The sequence below is a fragment of the Pelophylax lessonae genome, assembly GCF_965119305.1.
Source record: "Pelophylax lessonae genome assembly, chromosome: 5".
NCBI classification, from domain to species: Eukaryota; Metazoa; Chordata; class Amphibia; order Anura; family Ranidae; genus Pelophylax; species Pelophylax lessonae.
In genome coordinates this window covers 220,684,185-220,699,753 of record NC_138772.1, presented here as the reverse complement: position 1 = coordinate 220,699,753, position 15,569 = coordinate 220,684,185, and the positions used below count along the sequence as shown (strand labels likewise).

Below are 15,569 nucleotides of genomic sequence, written 5' to 3'. Positions count from 1 at the left end.
CATATATCATCGGATGAATTGTATATAAAAAAGGCTATGAAGAATAGCCACCAGGTGGCGAAGTGCAATATGCAAAGATGTGCTAAGATAAATAAATATGTGTATATATACAATATGCAATAGTGATAAAAATAAATAGTCAACAGAGTGAATCTATAAACAACATTAAATAAATCAATCAATAAATAATATAGAATGACTCAAAAATCACGATGATAAAAATTAGTAAAATAGTGCGGGAAAAGCTTGACCAAACAGAATAAATGTGCAAATATACAGGAGAGTATTATCCAAAGTGTACAAATAGGTGATAGTACTAGAAATAAAGATTATTATAAAAATTAAAGTTCGTGATCGAAAAATTGTGCAAAAGCAATAAAGTGCGGGAAACTTCTTTCCAAAGTGTGACAATACGTAATGATCAGTCAATTCATATACTAGAATACATCCGTAAATAGGTGAGTGTACCCAGTGAGATAGGTGGGCAGTGACTTACGGTGACCCCCAAGGTGGGTGACTGGTGAGCTGCAAAGTGGCTACTGATGAAAAACCTACTCACCAGATATACCCACCCCACACAGGGGTATAGAGTGGGTATTGTAGATATGCCTCGCTGGTCTTTACTCTATGTAGTAATTCCCTTCCTGGGGGAGAATGGTGTGGAGAACAATCCACTAAGAGTAGAAGGCACCCATGAAAAACCTAAAACAGATTATCACAGGAGCGCCTTGCTGAGACTGTAAATGAGTATAAAACCCATTTCATAATCTTCCTCACTGTGAACAGATGACTCTCACGGTGTCATAATACAGGTGCTTTCAAAATTCGGGGTTTCAGTATACTCCTACGCTTTGGAGATTACTGGATGAAGTGGTAGAGTGGTAATTAATCCAAGACTGAAAGCAGCACTCAGAACTCAGCATTTACCAAATGTAAATACGTAAATGCTGAGTTCTGAGTGCTGCTTTCAGTCTTGGATTAATTACCACTCTACCACTTCATCCAGTAATCTCCAAAGCGTAGGAGTATACTGAAACCCCGAATTTTGAAAGCACCTGTATTATGACACCGTGAGAGTCATCTGTTCACAGTGAGGAAGATTATGAAATGGGTTTTATACTCATTTACAGTCTCAGCAAGGCGCTCCTGTGATAATCTGTTTTAGGTTTTTCATGGGTGCCTTCTACTCTTAGTGGATTGTTCTCCACACCATTCTCCCCCAGGAAGGGAATTACTACATAGAGTAAAGACCAGCGAGGCATATCTACAATACCCACTCTATACCCCTGTGTGGGGTGGGTATATCTGGTGAGTAGGTTTTTCATCAGTAGCCACTTTGCAGCTCACCAGTCACCCACCTTGGGGGTCACCGTAAGTCACTGCCCACCTATCTCACTGGGTACACTCACCTATTTACGGATGTATTCTAGTATATGAATTGACTGATCATTACGTATTGTCACACTTTGGAAAGAAGTTTCCCGCACTTTATTGCTTTTGCACAATTTTTCGATCACGAACTTTAATTTTTATAATAATTTTTATTTCTAGTACTATCACCTATTTGTACACTTTGGATAATACTCTCCTGTATATTTGCACATTTATTCTGTTTGGTCAAGCTTTTCCCGCACTATTTTACTAATTTTTATCATCGTGATTTTTGAGTCATTCTATATTATTTATTGATTGATTTATTTAATGTTGTTTATAGATTCACTCTGTTGACTATTTATTTTTATCACTATTGCATATTGTATATATACACATATTTATTTATCTTAGCACATCTTTGCATATTGCACTTCGCCACCTGGTGGCTATTCTTCATAGCCTTTTTTATATACAATTCATCCGATGATATATGTTTATATAGGAATATCCACCTAACTACCCCTTATAATATAAGCAGCGCCATCACCTCTATTGAAGGGTTTTTGTGTACTCTGTTTTGACATTTTATTATTTTTTTTAGCACAGTACAGTGTTGTTCTATGAAAAAAGAAGCTTACAAGATATCCTATGAAACTGTTGTAGTTTCTACTTACACCAGTAATGGTGTACCTTTGCACCCCAGATGTTTTGGAACTACATTTCCCATGATGCTCATGCACTCAGTATAGTTGAGCATCATGGGAAATGTGGGGTGCCAAGGTTCACCATCACTGACTTACACTATTCAGTTCTGGCCTATTATCCCTTGATAAAATAGCAGGTTTCATAGCCAGAACTATCTTAAAAGAGAAGTATGGTCAAAGAGAAACAAGTTTAACCACTTCACCTCCAAAAGGTTTACCCCCTTTCCTGACCAGACCATTTTTTGCGAGATGGCACTGCGTTACTTTAACTGACAATTGAGCGGTCGTGTGACGCTACACCCAAAGAAAAGTTATGTCATTTTTTTCCACACAAATGTAGCTTTCTTTTGGTGGTATTGGATCACCTCCGTGCATTTTTATTTTTTGCGCTATAAACAAAGAACCACCGACGATTTTGAAAAAAAAAAAATAAGCAATATTTTTACATTTCTGCTCAAAAACACATCCAATAAAAAAAAAAAAAAAAAAAAAAAAATTGAATTTCTTCATAAATTTAGGCCAGCATGCTACAACTTTTTGGTAAAAAAAAATCCAATAAGTGTGTATTGATTGGTTTGCGCAAAAGTTATACAAACTATGGGATATTTTTCCTTTTTTTTTTTTTTTTTAATAAATTTTGATACTAGTAATGGCAGCGATGAGCGACTTATAGCGGGAATGCGATATTGCGGCGGACGAATCTGACACCTATCTGACACTTTGACATTATTACAACAATCAGTGCTAAAAATATGCACGGTCACTGTACTAACGACATTGGCAGGGAAGGGGTTAACATCAGGGGTGATCAGGGGGTTAACTGTGCGCCTAGCTAATGTTCAGGTGTAGTGGGGAAGGTGCTTTTACTAGTGGAAGACATGAATCTGTGTTTCTGCTTTACAGAAACACATGATCCATGTCTTCTGTACTGACAGAATGACAATCTGCCTTGTTTACAGGCAGTACCGAACAATCAGAGGGTGCCAGCAGACATAGGGTACTCACGCTCAAAACCTGTAAGTGAAGAATCATGTATAATATATATAGTAAATCTGCTATGGGGCGGTTGGGGAGTGGGTAAAAAATTGAATAAAAAAATATATACATATTTTTTTTGTTGCTTGAGATATACTGTCACCAGTCAGTATCCCTTATTATCGCCACACCGGTCATACGATGATGCCGTACTGCACTGGTGACACTATGAATTTTTTTTTTCCAAGGGGTCATTTGGTGGGTAGTTGTACTTTCCTGGCATTATAGGGCCTCGAGAAATGAGAGAGGCCGTCAGTACATCAGGATTTATCAATTTTTAAATATACCGCATATACCACAGTTTGTAGTTTCTAAAGATAACTTTCACACACACTGATATACAGATGTAATATACATTGATTTGGATTATTTTTACTGAAGAAATGTGGCAGACTACATTTGGCCTAAATTTATCAAGAAAGATTATTTGTTTGCAGAACTGTTCTGTGGTGAGACAAATCAAAATTTGACATTCTTTTTGGTAACTTTGAGCGCCGTGTCCTCCGGACTAAAGAAGAGAGGGACCTTCCTGCTAGTTATCAGTGCACAATTTAAAAGCATGCATCTTTGATGGTATAGGTGTGCATTAGTGCGTATAGAATTGACAGCTTGCACATCTGGAAAGACACCATAAGTGCTAAAAGATATACCCAGGTTTTAGAGCAGCATATCCTACCATTCACAAGACGTCTTTTTCAGGGAAGACCTTGCATATTTCAGCAGGACAATGCTAAACTGCATACTGCATCTATTAAAACAGCAAGGCTTTGTAGTAGAAGAGTCTGGGTGCTTAACTGGCCTGCCTGCAGTCTAGACCTTTCACTAATCGAAAATATTTTGCGCATCTTGAAGAGAAAAATATGACAAAGAAGACCCAGGACTGTTGAGCAGATAGAATCCTATATCAGGCATGAATGGGACAACATTCCTCTCTTCCTCTCCAACTCCAGCAAGTGGTCTCCTCAGTTCCCAGACATTTACAGAGTGTTGTTCAAAGAAGAAGGGGTGCTAAACTATGGAAAACAAGGCCCTGTCCCAATTTTTTTGAGACATGTTGCTGCCATCAATTTCTTAAAATGGTACATTTTCTCAGTTTAAATATTTTATGTTTTTTCTATTGTGAATAAAATATGGGTTTATGAGATTAGCAAATTATTGCATTCTGTTTTTATGTAGATTTTATAGAAAGCATCCCAACCTTTTTGGAATTGGGGTTGTATGCTTGTTTTTTTATAAACCCCATACATCTCCTTAAAGTGGAGTTCCACCCTAAATTTATACTTACCTCCATCTTCTCGCTCTGGGTCACCTGAAAAACAAATGGATAATCGCATTTTTTTTTTTACTTACCTCGTATAGAAGAAAATATACTTACCTTACTTCCTTCTTCCTCCCCTCGGCGGCCATGGCCCGTCGTCACTTCCTGGCTTTGCAATGATACCTGGGAGCTGAACGTCATCGCTCCCAGGAATCATTGCGCCTGCACCGGCCCCGACGTCAGTTCCGGGGCGCGCGCGTCATTCCCTTCTAAACAGCTTCTGGGCATGCCCAGAAGCTGTGGAGGGATGACGCGCGCGCACCGGAAGTGACGGCGGGGCCGGTTCAGTGCATCGTGGGACGGAAGAGGACGCAGAAGAGGATCGCGCTGGCTTCAAGCTGCCCACACCTGAGATGGCAGCGCTGGACAATACTTTTTCAAGGTAAGTATTTCTCCTAAAAGGTAAGTGCAACCCGGGACAGATCAGAGGCTAGCCATTGTGGAATGTACTAGCCCTGACTGTCCCGGGGGTATTTTTATTAGAAAAAGTATTCCCAGGGTGGAACTCCGCTTTAAGAACAGCAGCTGCTGTATTTAGGAAATAATGAAAATGCTAAAAAAAACAATTACAAGATATGTGATGTTATCAGTAAGAATTGTACTGTTCTGTAACACCAAATATAGCTTAAAGGCATTTCCAAACCATGTAAGTAGTGTTTTCCTGTGTCGCCCTCGAAGTCTCACTAAATGGTGGTATCTGTTCTACATGGAAGTGCCCAGCTTCCCCCTTTTTTCCCCTTTTTGTAACAATCCCTTGCCTATTAAGGCACATACACACTATAAGAAAATCGGGCGAGAATTTTTGTCCAAAGAACTTTGGTACCTCTTTCGTATAGTGTTTGCACAACTATCGACAGCCGATTCCAACTTTTGGTATGAAAATTCCCGAAGGGACAAACTTGAAAGTTTTTTTCTCATGCAAAAACAGAACAAACGTTTTTCTTTTAATGTGTACCGTTTTCGTACGATTTTCGTACAAGAAAAATCTGCAAAACAAGACTGCGCATGATCAGAAACAAAGCCTTTGTCGCATGATCAACGCATCCATGCACCCTGTGTGCTCAGATAGTGAGGATGATTCTTCTGCTCCTGTAGCTGCGCATGAAAAGGTGCTGACGGATGCGCTGATTGTGTCAGTGCTTGAAAGAGGGGGGAAGAGTACCCTTCTTCCGCAGGCTTCCAAGGCCAAGGAGCCCCATCGTAGATGGGGGCCATTCTTCTCGGCTCATAAGGAGCCTTTTCATCCCTCAGGATCTCAAGACAAAGGATCTAAGCCCTTCAGTACATCCACCGGAGGTTCCAGGAGGACCTGGTCTGGCAAGTCACGAGCGGGCCCTACCATACCTGCGGACAAGGCTTCCTCTGCATGAAGCTGTGCCCTCAGCCGTATCTGGGGTGGGGGGATGTCTTCGCTGGTTTTTCAGATCTGTGGACCTCCCTAGTAAAAGACAAGTGGGTCCACAAAGTCATTCGTTCGACTACAAGATCAAGTTTCAGTCTTATCCTCTGGAAAGGTTCTTCTCTCCGAACCTGCACTTGTCACCAGATCGCTTACGGGGTCTCTTTGGGGTGGTGCACGACTTGTTACTTCAAGTGGTGATTGTCTCGGTTTTGACTTCAGAACATTTTCAGGGGTTTTACTCAAACCTGTTTACAGTTCCCAGGAAGGAAGGCAAAGTACATCCAATTCTGGATCTCAAGGCACTAAACTGCTTTGTGCGGGTACAGAAGTTCTGAATGGAGTCCATTCCCACGGTAGTGGTGTCACTACATAAGGGGGGTTCTCTCGCTTCTATCAACATCTACCTTCACATTTCAATATGTGTCGGTCACCAGCGCTTCCTCCGCTTTGCTGTGGGCGAGAAGCATTCTCAGTTTGTGGCGTTACCCTTTGGTCTCGCCTCTGCTCCTCGGGTCTTCACGAAAGTGTTGGCCCCAGTTTTAGCATTGTTGCGTCAGCAGGGGATCGCGGTACTGGGGTACCTGGACAATCTTCTTCTGCGAGTTCTCCGACTGTTCTAATGAACAACTTGGAGATTACTGTACAAACTCTGAGGGAGTTTGGTTTGATTCTAAACCTTCAGAAGTCTTCTCTGGTTTCATCCAATAGATTGGACTATCTAGCTGGGTCTTACTATGGACTTGGCCTCAGCCAGAGTGTTTCTTCCTCTGTAAAAACTCCAGAAATTGCAGGAGGCAATCCAGCTTCTGTTGTCCAGCAGACGGTCATTCTTTTGGACTTGCATGCGGGTGCTTTGCCTGAAAGAGAGATCCTGGCGAAATGGGACAAGAATCCTTAGTCTCTAGACAATCTGATCCTGTTGAGCCAGGGTGTGAGAGGATCCCTGATCTGGTGGCTTAGTTCTCCAGAACTTAGACAGGGAAAATCCTTTCTTCCCCTGTACTGGACGGTTGTCACCATGGATGCCAGCTTGTCCGGGTGGGAAGGTGTCAGATTGTGTCGGCTCAGATTGTGCTCAAGGGGTCTGGACCCTTCCAGAGTCCAGACTGCCGATCAATGTACTGTAACTCACAGCAAACAGACTTTGTCTGGATCATTGGACAGTTCGCTTTCAGGGGTGTCCAGTACACATTCAATCAGACAATGCCACGGCCGTGGCCTATGTCAATCACCAAGGGGGCACAAGAAGTGCCCTGGCGGCTCGGGAGGTAGCCGGATTTTCTAATGTGGGCAGAACGATTCTTGCTGGCTCTCTCTGCTATACACATTCCGGGGGGGGGGGGGGGGGCTGGAATTGGCAAGCTGATTATCTCAGTCGACAGGCATTGGACCAGGTAGAATGGTCGCTTCATCCGGAGGTGTTTCATCAGTTGTGCCTCCGGTGGGGTACTCCTAAGGTGGACCTGTTGGCCTCTCGTCTCAACAGGAAGGTACAGAGGTTTGCGGCGTGACCTCAGGATCCTCTAGCCAATGCCACAGACGCTTCAGTAGCTCCTTGGAGCCAATATCATCTGATTTAATCCTTACCCCCTCTCAAACTTCTGTCAAGACTCCTGCACAGGATCGAGGCAGAAGGGATTCCGGTCATTCTAGTTGCTCCAGACTGGCCTCGCTGGTCTTGGTATGCTGATCTGGTATGGCTGGTCGCCGATGCTCCTTGGAGACTTCCTCTCAGGGAAGACCTAGTGTCCCAAGGGACAATCTTCCATCCTGCTTCACAGTCACTGGCTTTAACGACTTGGCTGTTGAAAGCCAGGTGCTGAAGGATTGAGGTTTGTCTGAAGCAGTGATTCCTACACTGTTAAAGGCTAGAAAATCTACCTCTAGGAAGATCTACCATTGTACTTAGAAGGCATACATTGCATGGTGTGAGTCTCTTGTGGTTCACCCTCGCTCCTTTTCGGTGGCTCAGATATTGGCTTTCCTCCAATGGGGGGTTGAGCAGGTTGGGTACCATCAAGGGCCAGGTTTCAGCCTTAGCGGTTTTCTTAAAACGTCTATTGGCCACACATTCCTTGGTGCGCACCTTTATCTAGGGAGTTTGACACTTGGCTCCTCCAGTGCGGTCTCCATTGCCACCGTAGGACCTCAATTTGGTGCTGTCTTCAAAAGCCTCCCTTTGGAAGGAGGTTCCCCGCTTGCGTTGTCCCAGAAGGTGGCCTTTTTAGTGGCTATTACTTCTGCATGCAGGGTGTCATAGCTGGCGGCGTTGTCCTGTCGTTCACCTTACCTGGTGATCCACGGAGATAAGGTGGTTCTTCCTCCCTGTCCATCGTTCCTTCCAGTCTCTGATTTCCATTTAAATTAAGACATTGTCTTGCCTTCCCTATGTCCCAGGCCTAAACCTCCTAAGGAAATTGACTTGCATTCCTTGGATGTGGTTTGGGCAATCAGGATGTACCTGGCAGCTACGGAGTCTTTTCAGAAGTCAGACTCACTATTTGTACTCACGGATGGACCTCGTAAAAGGTTGGCTACTTCTGCTGCGACCATTTCCAGATGGATCAAGCAGACGGTGATTCAGGCCTATTTAATTAAGGGTCAGGTTCCTCCTTTCCCTGTTAAGGCGCATTCTACTCGGGCGATTAGTGCCTCCTGGGCCTTCTGTCATCAGGGGTCAGTGCTGCAGTTTTGCAAGACTGCCACCTGGTCGCCTGTGCACACTTTCACAAAGTTTTATAAGGGCGATGTGTTGGCATGTGCCGATGCTTCCTTTGGTTGCAAGGTTTTTCAGGCTGCTGTTTAGAGGACCTGGTCTTCTTTGAGGGTGTATTGTTTTTTTCAGGTAAACTCCAGCTGTTTATGGTTGAGCTCCATGTTACCTGGTTGGCTACGGTTTAGCCTTGGGAGTTTTTTCTTTCTGTTCCCACCCCTCATGTTTGACACTGCTTTGGGACATCCCAGACTGTCAAGAAGATAAGGAGTTGTGCCCGTCAATAAACGAAAGAGAAAATGGGATTTTTGACTTACCGTTAAATCCATTTCTCTGATGTTCATTGAGAGACACAGCATCCTCCTCTCTGTGGAGTTGGTTTTCTTCTGACACTGCTTGTAACAAAAAACTGAATGCCTATATCTCAAAGTGGGAGTATACCCCCTGGGACTGCCCCATAGGCATAGTCAGGTTATTTCCTGTCTACTGTCTTACTCTTGTAGGGGGCAGTATAACCCAACTGTCAAGAAGAAAAGGAAGCTTTGTCTGTCAATGAACATCAGAGAAATTAATTTTACGGTAATTAAAAAATTCTTTATTTACAAGGTTGCGTGCCATCATATTGGGGTTTTTCTACTGTTTGAATTTTGGCTGGTTTCTGATGAACTGGCCAAATTTCACTTAGTGGGTGGCCTTGCCTACCCACTCTCACCCGACACGAAGCAGAAAAAATTGTCAGTGTTTTGACAGTCACCGGCTGCTATCTTGATACAAAACCCCAGCAAGGGAGTCCGTCCTTTCACACTGTTAGTGTGCATGAAGGAATTTGATTTTAGCTGTAGGCTGAATCTGATCAAAAAAACATCTGATAGTATAGGGCCAGTCAATCGGATTCATCAAAATTGTTAAAGTGATTCCACATGCCCGTCACTTCCTTCATTTTCTGAATAGTATGCAATTACAATATTACAACAACTCACACATTTATAAGCTCAGAGTTTTAAATTCCAACACTGCACTGACACAAACATAAGTCAAGGATAGCTCACTAAGATAATATTTTCTAGATCTTAGATGATGTTGTCTGGGTATCTGTGACGAAATGACCCATTCTTCACTCTTCCAGTGAGCAAGTGTTGTTGGAAGGCACAGTGATGTGAGCAGGCAGAAAACGTCAGGAAGTGGCTAGCACCTGAATATACATTACTATGCTACTCTAATGGCATTATCTGGAATATTGTTTTACCTTTTTTTTATTTTTTTTTTCATGAAAATGTCTCAGTAACTGTTAGTATGCCACCTAAACTACACAAAAGAAAGGCTATTTTCCTACCTCATGACTTACAACCAGAATACTTGGAGTTATTACAAAAATAATGGAATAAATACACTAATATTGTTTAAAATAATCGTAAACCAGATTGTTGGTTTATTAAAAATACAGTATGTATATCTATTAAATGATGGGGCTGATTTATACCAAGTATTTACTTGCTTTCTTTTTTTACTCTTTGTTCTCATGAATTCTTGTCACATCATGAATACTCTTAACTATTCAATAAACTGACTTCATTCTGAGCCTCCATTATTTTTTTAGCATAGCTAAAAATTAACCCCATTGTTACAGTTACACCACCTATAGTATTGAAATCTTAAATATGAATTCCAGGCATGGTATACTTTTACATACAATTTACATTGGCCCATCTGGACCAATGCAACTATGTATATACTATACCTAATCAATATACATTGAAGCTGAAAATCACTGAAGTAGGCACCGCACTCTAATGGATCTACCCTAGCTTCTGGGTCCCATGCATTGTAAATACAGGAGGTTGGGCGCCTGACTTAAATGCTTTGCATTTTCTGAATGAATGAAAATTATTCTTTGATTGGACAAGGTGGAGTGCATGACGCTGCTGCCCCACCTCTTCATCTTGTTCAATCAGACATTTAAGAGTAAAAAAATATATATCTTTGGAGAATCTTATGGTACTGTATTTCACCAAATGCATCAATTTGCCACATTTTAATACTGGTATGTGCTAACAAATTATTATTTACTATATATTCAGCAGTAAACTTACCTTGTAGGCAGCAGTAAAATCAAAAGAAATCTGCTGAACTCAGGGTAGATATAAAAGATGCACATTAATGCAGATCTGGCATAGTGGTGTAGTAGTTAGCACTTTCACCTAGCAGCAAGAGGGTCGCTGGTTCAAATCCCAACCACGACACTACCTGCCTGGAGTTTGCATGTTCTCCCTGTGCCTGCGTGGGTTTCCTCCGGGTACTCCAGTTTCCTCTCACACTCCAAAGACATGCTGGTAGGTTAATTGGATCCTGTATAAAATTGGCCCTACTATGTATGTATGAATGTGATTTAGGGACCTTAGATTGTACGCTCCTTGAGGGCAGGGACTGACATGAATGTGCAATGTGTATGTAAAAGCGCTGCGTAAATTGACAGCGCTATACAAGTACCTGAAATAAATAAATAAATCTGTATTCATTAATATATATATATGTTTCAGTTCAACTAATGTAAGTACCTGACTAGGTATCAGCCTCTCATAATCCAATGTATAGCAACATTCAGACAGTAGGGGAAGGGAGTAGGGGGCGTACTGCGAATCAGTCAGGTATTCTGCAAGCAAATGTTCTGACCAGGAGCATAATGATAGGAGGCAGAAGGTTAAGCGCATCCCTCTGCTGCTGTCCTTTCACTGCTTGTGCATCTAAGGGTAGGAATAGGAAGCCACAGTGTTACAGAAAAAGTGGTGTCATCATCCTACCTGTGCTACTTAAATCTCAAGACTGGATGGACATATATAAAATTCCTTTACATTTGAAATCCCATATATATGTTTTACCTGTTTATTTACCTGTTAGCCTGGAGTTCAGCCTTAATTAAGTATTGGCGGGTGGATCCTTGTGTTGGCTCTGAGACAAGGTACAAGGGTTTTTAATAACCTAATGTTGCCCTTTTTACTAGCATGTGTATTTGAAGGCAGTAACCTGTAGTCAGTAGTCAGAATGAATTTTGCCCAGAGGAAACAGGAATCTGATTAAGTGCTGTGTGTTACTTCATTGACTGCGCTACTTGATTAAAGATGGCAGTAAGGATTGCTTAGTCACTCAATTATTGTGGAGTCTTCGTACTATAAAAATGTCAGTTGACAGAAAGGTTCTATATGCAGTTGCACCTTTATCTTAGCTATGCTTTCTTATCTGTATTTGATGTGGTCTACAATTATAGGACTTCCAGCAGGAGCATTGTAGTAGAGTTAGCCCTCAGCCGATACACCTTGGGACTTCTTTTCACTTTTTCTAAACATACAGTCACGGGCTATGAGTTTTGTGAGCCCTTGAGACTATTAATTCAAAACCCCATGATAATATCCTGCAAGGATAATGGATAATGTCCCTCAGCATAGTGTTGCCTGCTCATTTTTATTTCACCCCCTCATTCTCCTCCCTGATTTGGCGGCTTAGGGACAGACAGGTAATGGAGAAGAAATTGAAAGGGAAAATACATGGGAAAATGTAAATGAAAAGAAGTTATTATAACTGCTATAATGAAGTGCCTTTCATTTAAATATAAGAGTGTAACGCTGAAATGAACTTGTGATCCTGAAATGCATTTTTAATGAGTTCCCTTTTTATTTTTGCTGCCTCGGTAGCATATTTTAAAGACCCTTTGAAAAAAAGCTACATTAAAAAAAACACACACACCAAATGCCACAACATACAAAATTGGATATTGGTTTATTCCAAAACTGCTGATCAGGAAGAGTGGCTCTTCAACACAAAAAATGTTGCAGTCACTTTATTTAAATGAGGTTGAATTTGCATTGTGATGTGCCATTCTGATTTAGAAAAAAAAATTAGATTTTCAGATCAAATTGACCCAGCCAGTGAAGCGTTAAGGAACTGGCAGGTCTAGTCTAAAAGCCTCATGTTCTATCAAACCTGCAGACGACGGAAGTCATACAGTGCTAGTGAGAAAACAACTTTCTTGCTGAAGTCTTCTACTTGTTACTGTGTTACATTTTTGTTCTCACATAAGTACACACATAAAGGGTTAGATGGATAAGAGGCTAATAATTGTATATGTTTGTATGTAGAATTTTCTAATGTAATTTTTTTGTGTGTTTTTTCCTTTTTTTAGGGGAACGTCCTTTCCAGTGCAACCAATGCGGTGCCTCCTTTACCCAGAAAGGAAATCTTCTGCGACACATCAAATTACACTCTGGTGAAAAGCCCTTTAAGTGTCACTTGTGTAACTATGCATGCAGGCGCAGAGATGCACTCACTGGCCATCTCAGGACACATTCAGGTGATTAGTTCATTTGTGCAGGGAATTTTTAATAAAACAAATTACCCTTCTCTGTGCCTGCTTTTCATCCCCTTCTCTATGCCTGCTAAGTCCTGTAACCCTGGAGTTCAACTAATGATCACTGTTGTGCGCTTATCACTTAAATGTGCGTCTATAGCTGGCTGTTTGAGCTAATTCAGCTTTCTTTTGGTTTTATGTGGCTTCCTATATGTAGGGGGCTGTTTATAATGGAGTGCCGAAATCTTATGAACTCTTCGCAGGACACCGCAGCATTTACTGCACAACAAGTCTGCATTTTCCCATTCATTAATACAAATAAGGCTTCAGTGTGGAGCCTATGGCATCCCTCAGTGTTGGCTGCACAAAGCTGCAGAAAATACTCTGTTATGGAAGATACTTTGGTAACATGATTTTGATTGGTCTTATGACTGGGCAATCCTCCTCCTCCTGTCCATTTTTTCATGCCCATTTATTAAAATCAGGGCAGATTTGTTAAGCACACTGCTGTACTTTGTATATTTATGCCAGCGTATTTTTTTTAAATGAGAGGTATGGCTGCATTAGGGCCATCCCACTGTATTGAAAAAAGGGTCCATAATAATCTATTAAAGTGGTAGTAAAGTCTATGAAAAAAAAATTGTTTCCCCCTGCAAAGGAAAGGCATAATGTTCTAGTATGCACGGCATACTCGAAACTTACCTTAAAACAAAGCCCTCCAGCGGCATACTATCACCGCTGCAGAGGCTTCCATCTTCTCCCGGTCTTCCTTCCAGGTTCACTGACTCCGGCCATCTGACTGGCTGAGCCGCAATGACGTCACTCCCATGCATGCACGCAGGAGTCACAGCCGTGGCATATGGGTCTGAAGGAATGGCACGGGCATGCCATTCCTTCAGAGCGCATGTACTGGTGACGTCACCAGGTGCTGCTCACTAGAATATTTCTTAAACGGTGCACATTTAGGGGATATTTAAAATAAAAACAGAGTTTACTACCACTTTAAAGCTCTAAGAAGGTTGGACCCTGCTTGGTAATGGGTTTGTCTTAAGAATGGTAAAGGATAGCTATTTTGCAACTTATACCACTCTCTTACGCTAGTTTGGGCAGACAAGACTTTCCCTCATATGTCACTGAGTTTTTTTTACTAGGTAACTGTTGCCCAAATGTTTAAATTTGTAAAGAAATGCATAACATTCTTCATAGTAACACCTATTATTTTACAGCCAGTTTTCTTTTCTAATTGTTTCTTATTCAAAAGCATGTTGCTTATGTATGAAGTTATTTTTTGCATGAAATGGGCAGATTTATTTTCGTGTGAATAGTTACGTTATCTCATAAACACCTCTAATAGCTACGTTTCCGTTCTCCTCAATAGTCATCTCATCAAGTTAATGGAATTATAATAAACTTTATCAGGGTTTGTCAAACTCTTTACCTTGGAGGAACCATTGGAAAAAAGTTTGAGATCTTGGGGAACCCCTGAAAAAAAATTTCTGATTTACAGCTTACGGAACATTGGTGTGATCAGCAAGCTGTTGGTATAACAACAATTGCACAGGGGGTCATTAGCAACAGTGCACAGAGGATTACCAGGGCAGAGCACAGGGGATCAGCATGGCAAAGTACAGGGGTCAGCAGGGCAGAGCACAAGAGGGCAGGAGGACACAGTACATGGGGGCAGCAAGGCAAAATATATGGTTGCAGCAGGGCACATTATATGGGGGTGGCAGGGCAGAATACATGAGAGCGGCGACACTATTTGCTGTCAATGCAATGTGTCCTTTGTACTGTTGGCTGCATATTTAATTGAAATCCTCCATTCTCCAATTCCCACCCCTGCTGCCATAATCTTCTGGTGCTTTGGGGCTTAATAAAGTCGAGGGACCTGTCAAATGCGCTCATCCAGATTTCTCACTATACCCCTCCTTTCCACATCCCTCCTACATTTATAGACTGTATTATAGTTACAATGAATGAAAAACAATCTATAAATGGAGGACGGGCAGATGAATAAAGATCTGCCTCCTCACTTCATAGATCATTTTTCAATGATAGAGACTATAGTACAACTTTTATGAATGGAGGAGGGGGTAGAAAGGGCGTGCATAGTCATCAATCTTGATGAGTGCACATCCCTTGGCTCTATTAAACCCCACAACACTAGAAGATTATGGCTGCAGGTGTGGTAGAGGAATCAGACAGAACAGACAGAAGATTTTTACTAAATCTGTAGTCATCAGCACAAGGGACACATCATGCTGTAAGTAATGTCCCTTGTGCTGATTTTTTAATTTTTTTTTTAAACCATTTTTGACTGAACTTAGACTTTAACCCTTTAATTCAGGTTTACATTACATTATGTGTGTTGCGTTAGGTTTTCACTTAAACACTAAACATAATCTATTTTCTTGTAGTAGGTAAACCACATAAGTGTGGATATTGTGGCCGCAGTTACAAACAACGCAGCTCTTTGGAAGAACATAAGGAGAGATGCCACAATTACCTGCAAAGTATGGGTCTACAAAATAACATTTACGCAGGTAAGTTCATTTTCATAAAGTATAATTCCAGCCAAATGTGTTTTTATTAAATCAGATAAGGTTTAGAACCTCTGTCAGGTTTTTATTGCTGTGTGTTTCCCTGTTGGGAAAATTCCCTCAGAGATCTTTATTAAACCCCCC

At 41.5% G+C, this 15,569-nt stretch overlaps 1 protein-coding gene across 5 annotated transcripts in view; it reads left to right on the top strand.

Annotated features, from left to right (window-relative positions):
* Positions 1-15,569, top strand: part of IKZF1 (IKAROS family zinc finger 1) — a 184,043-nt gene that overhangs the window by 139,681 nt on the left and 28,793 nt on the right. For 4 of the 5 annotated variants that reach the window (XM_082259859.1, XM_082259860.1, XM_082259858.1 and 1 more), the window contains exons 5-6: positions 12,721-12,888; positions 15,303-15,428. In XM_082259859.1, coding sequence (XP_082115985.1) covers positions 12,721-12,888; positions 15,303-15,428 — 294 coding nt within the window. The remainder of the gene's footprint in view (positions 1-12,720; positions 12,889-15,302; positions 15,429-15,569) is intronic. The other variant, XM_082259857.1, reaches the window with a different exon arrangement.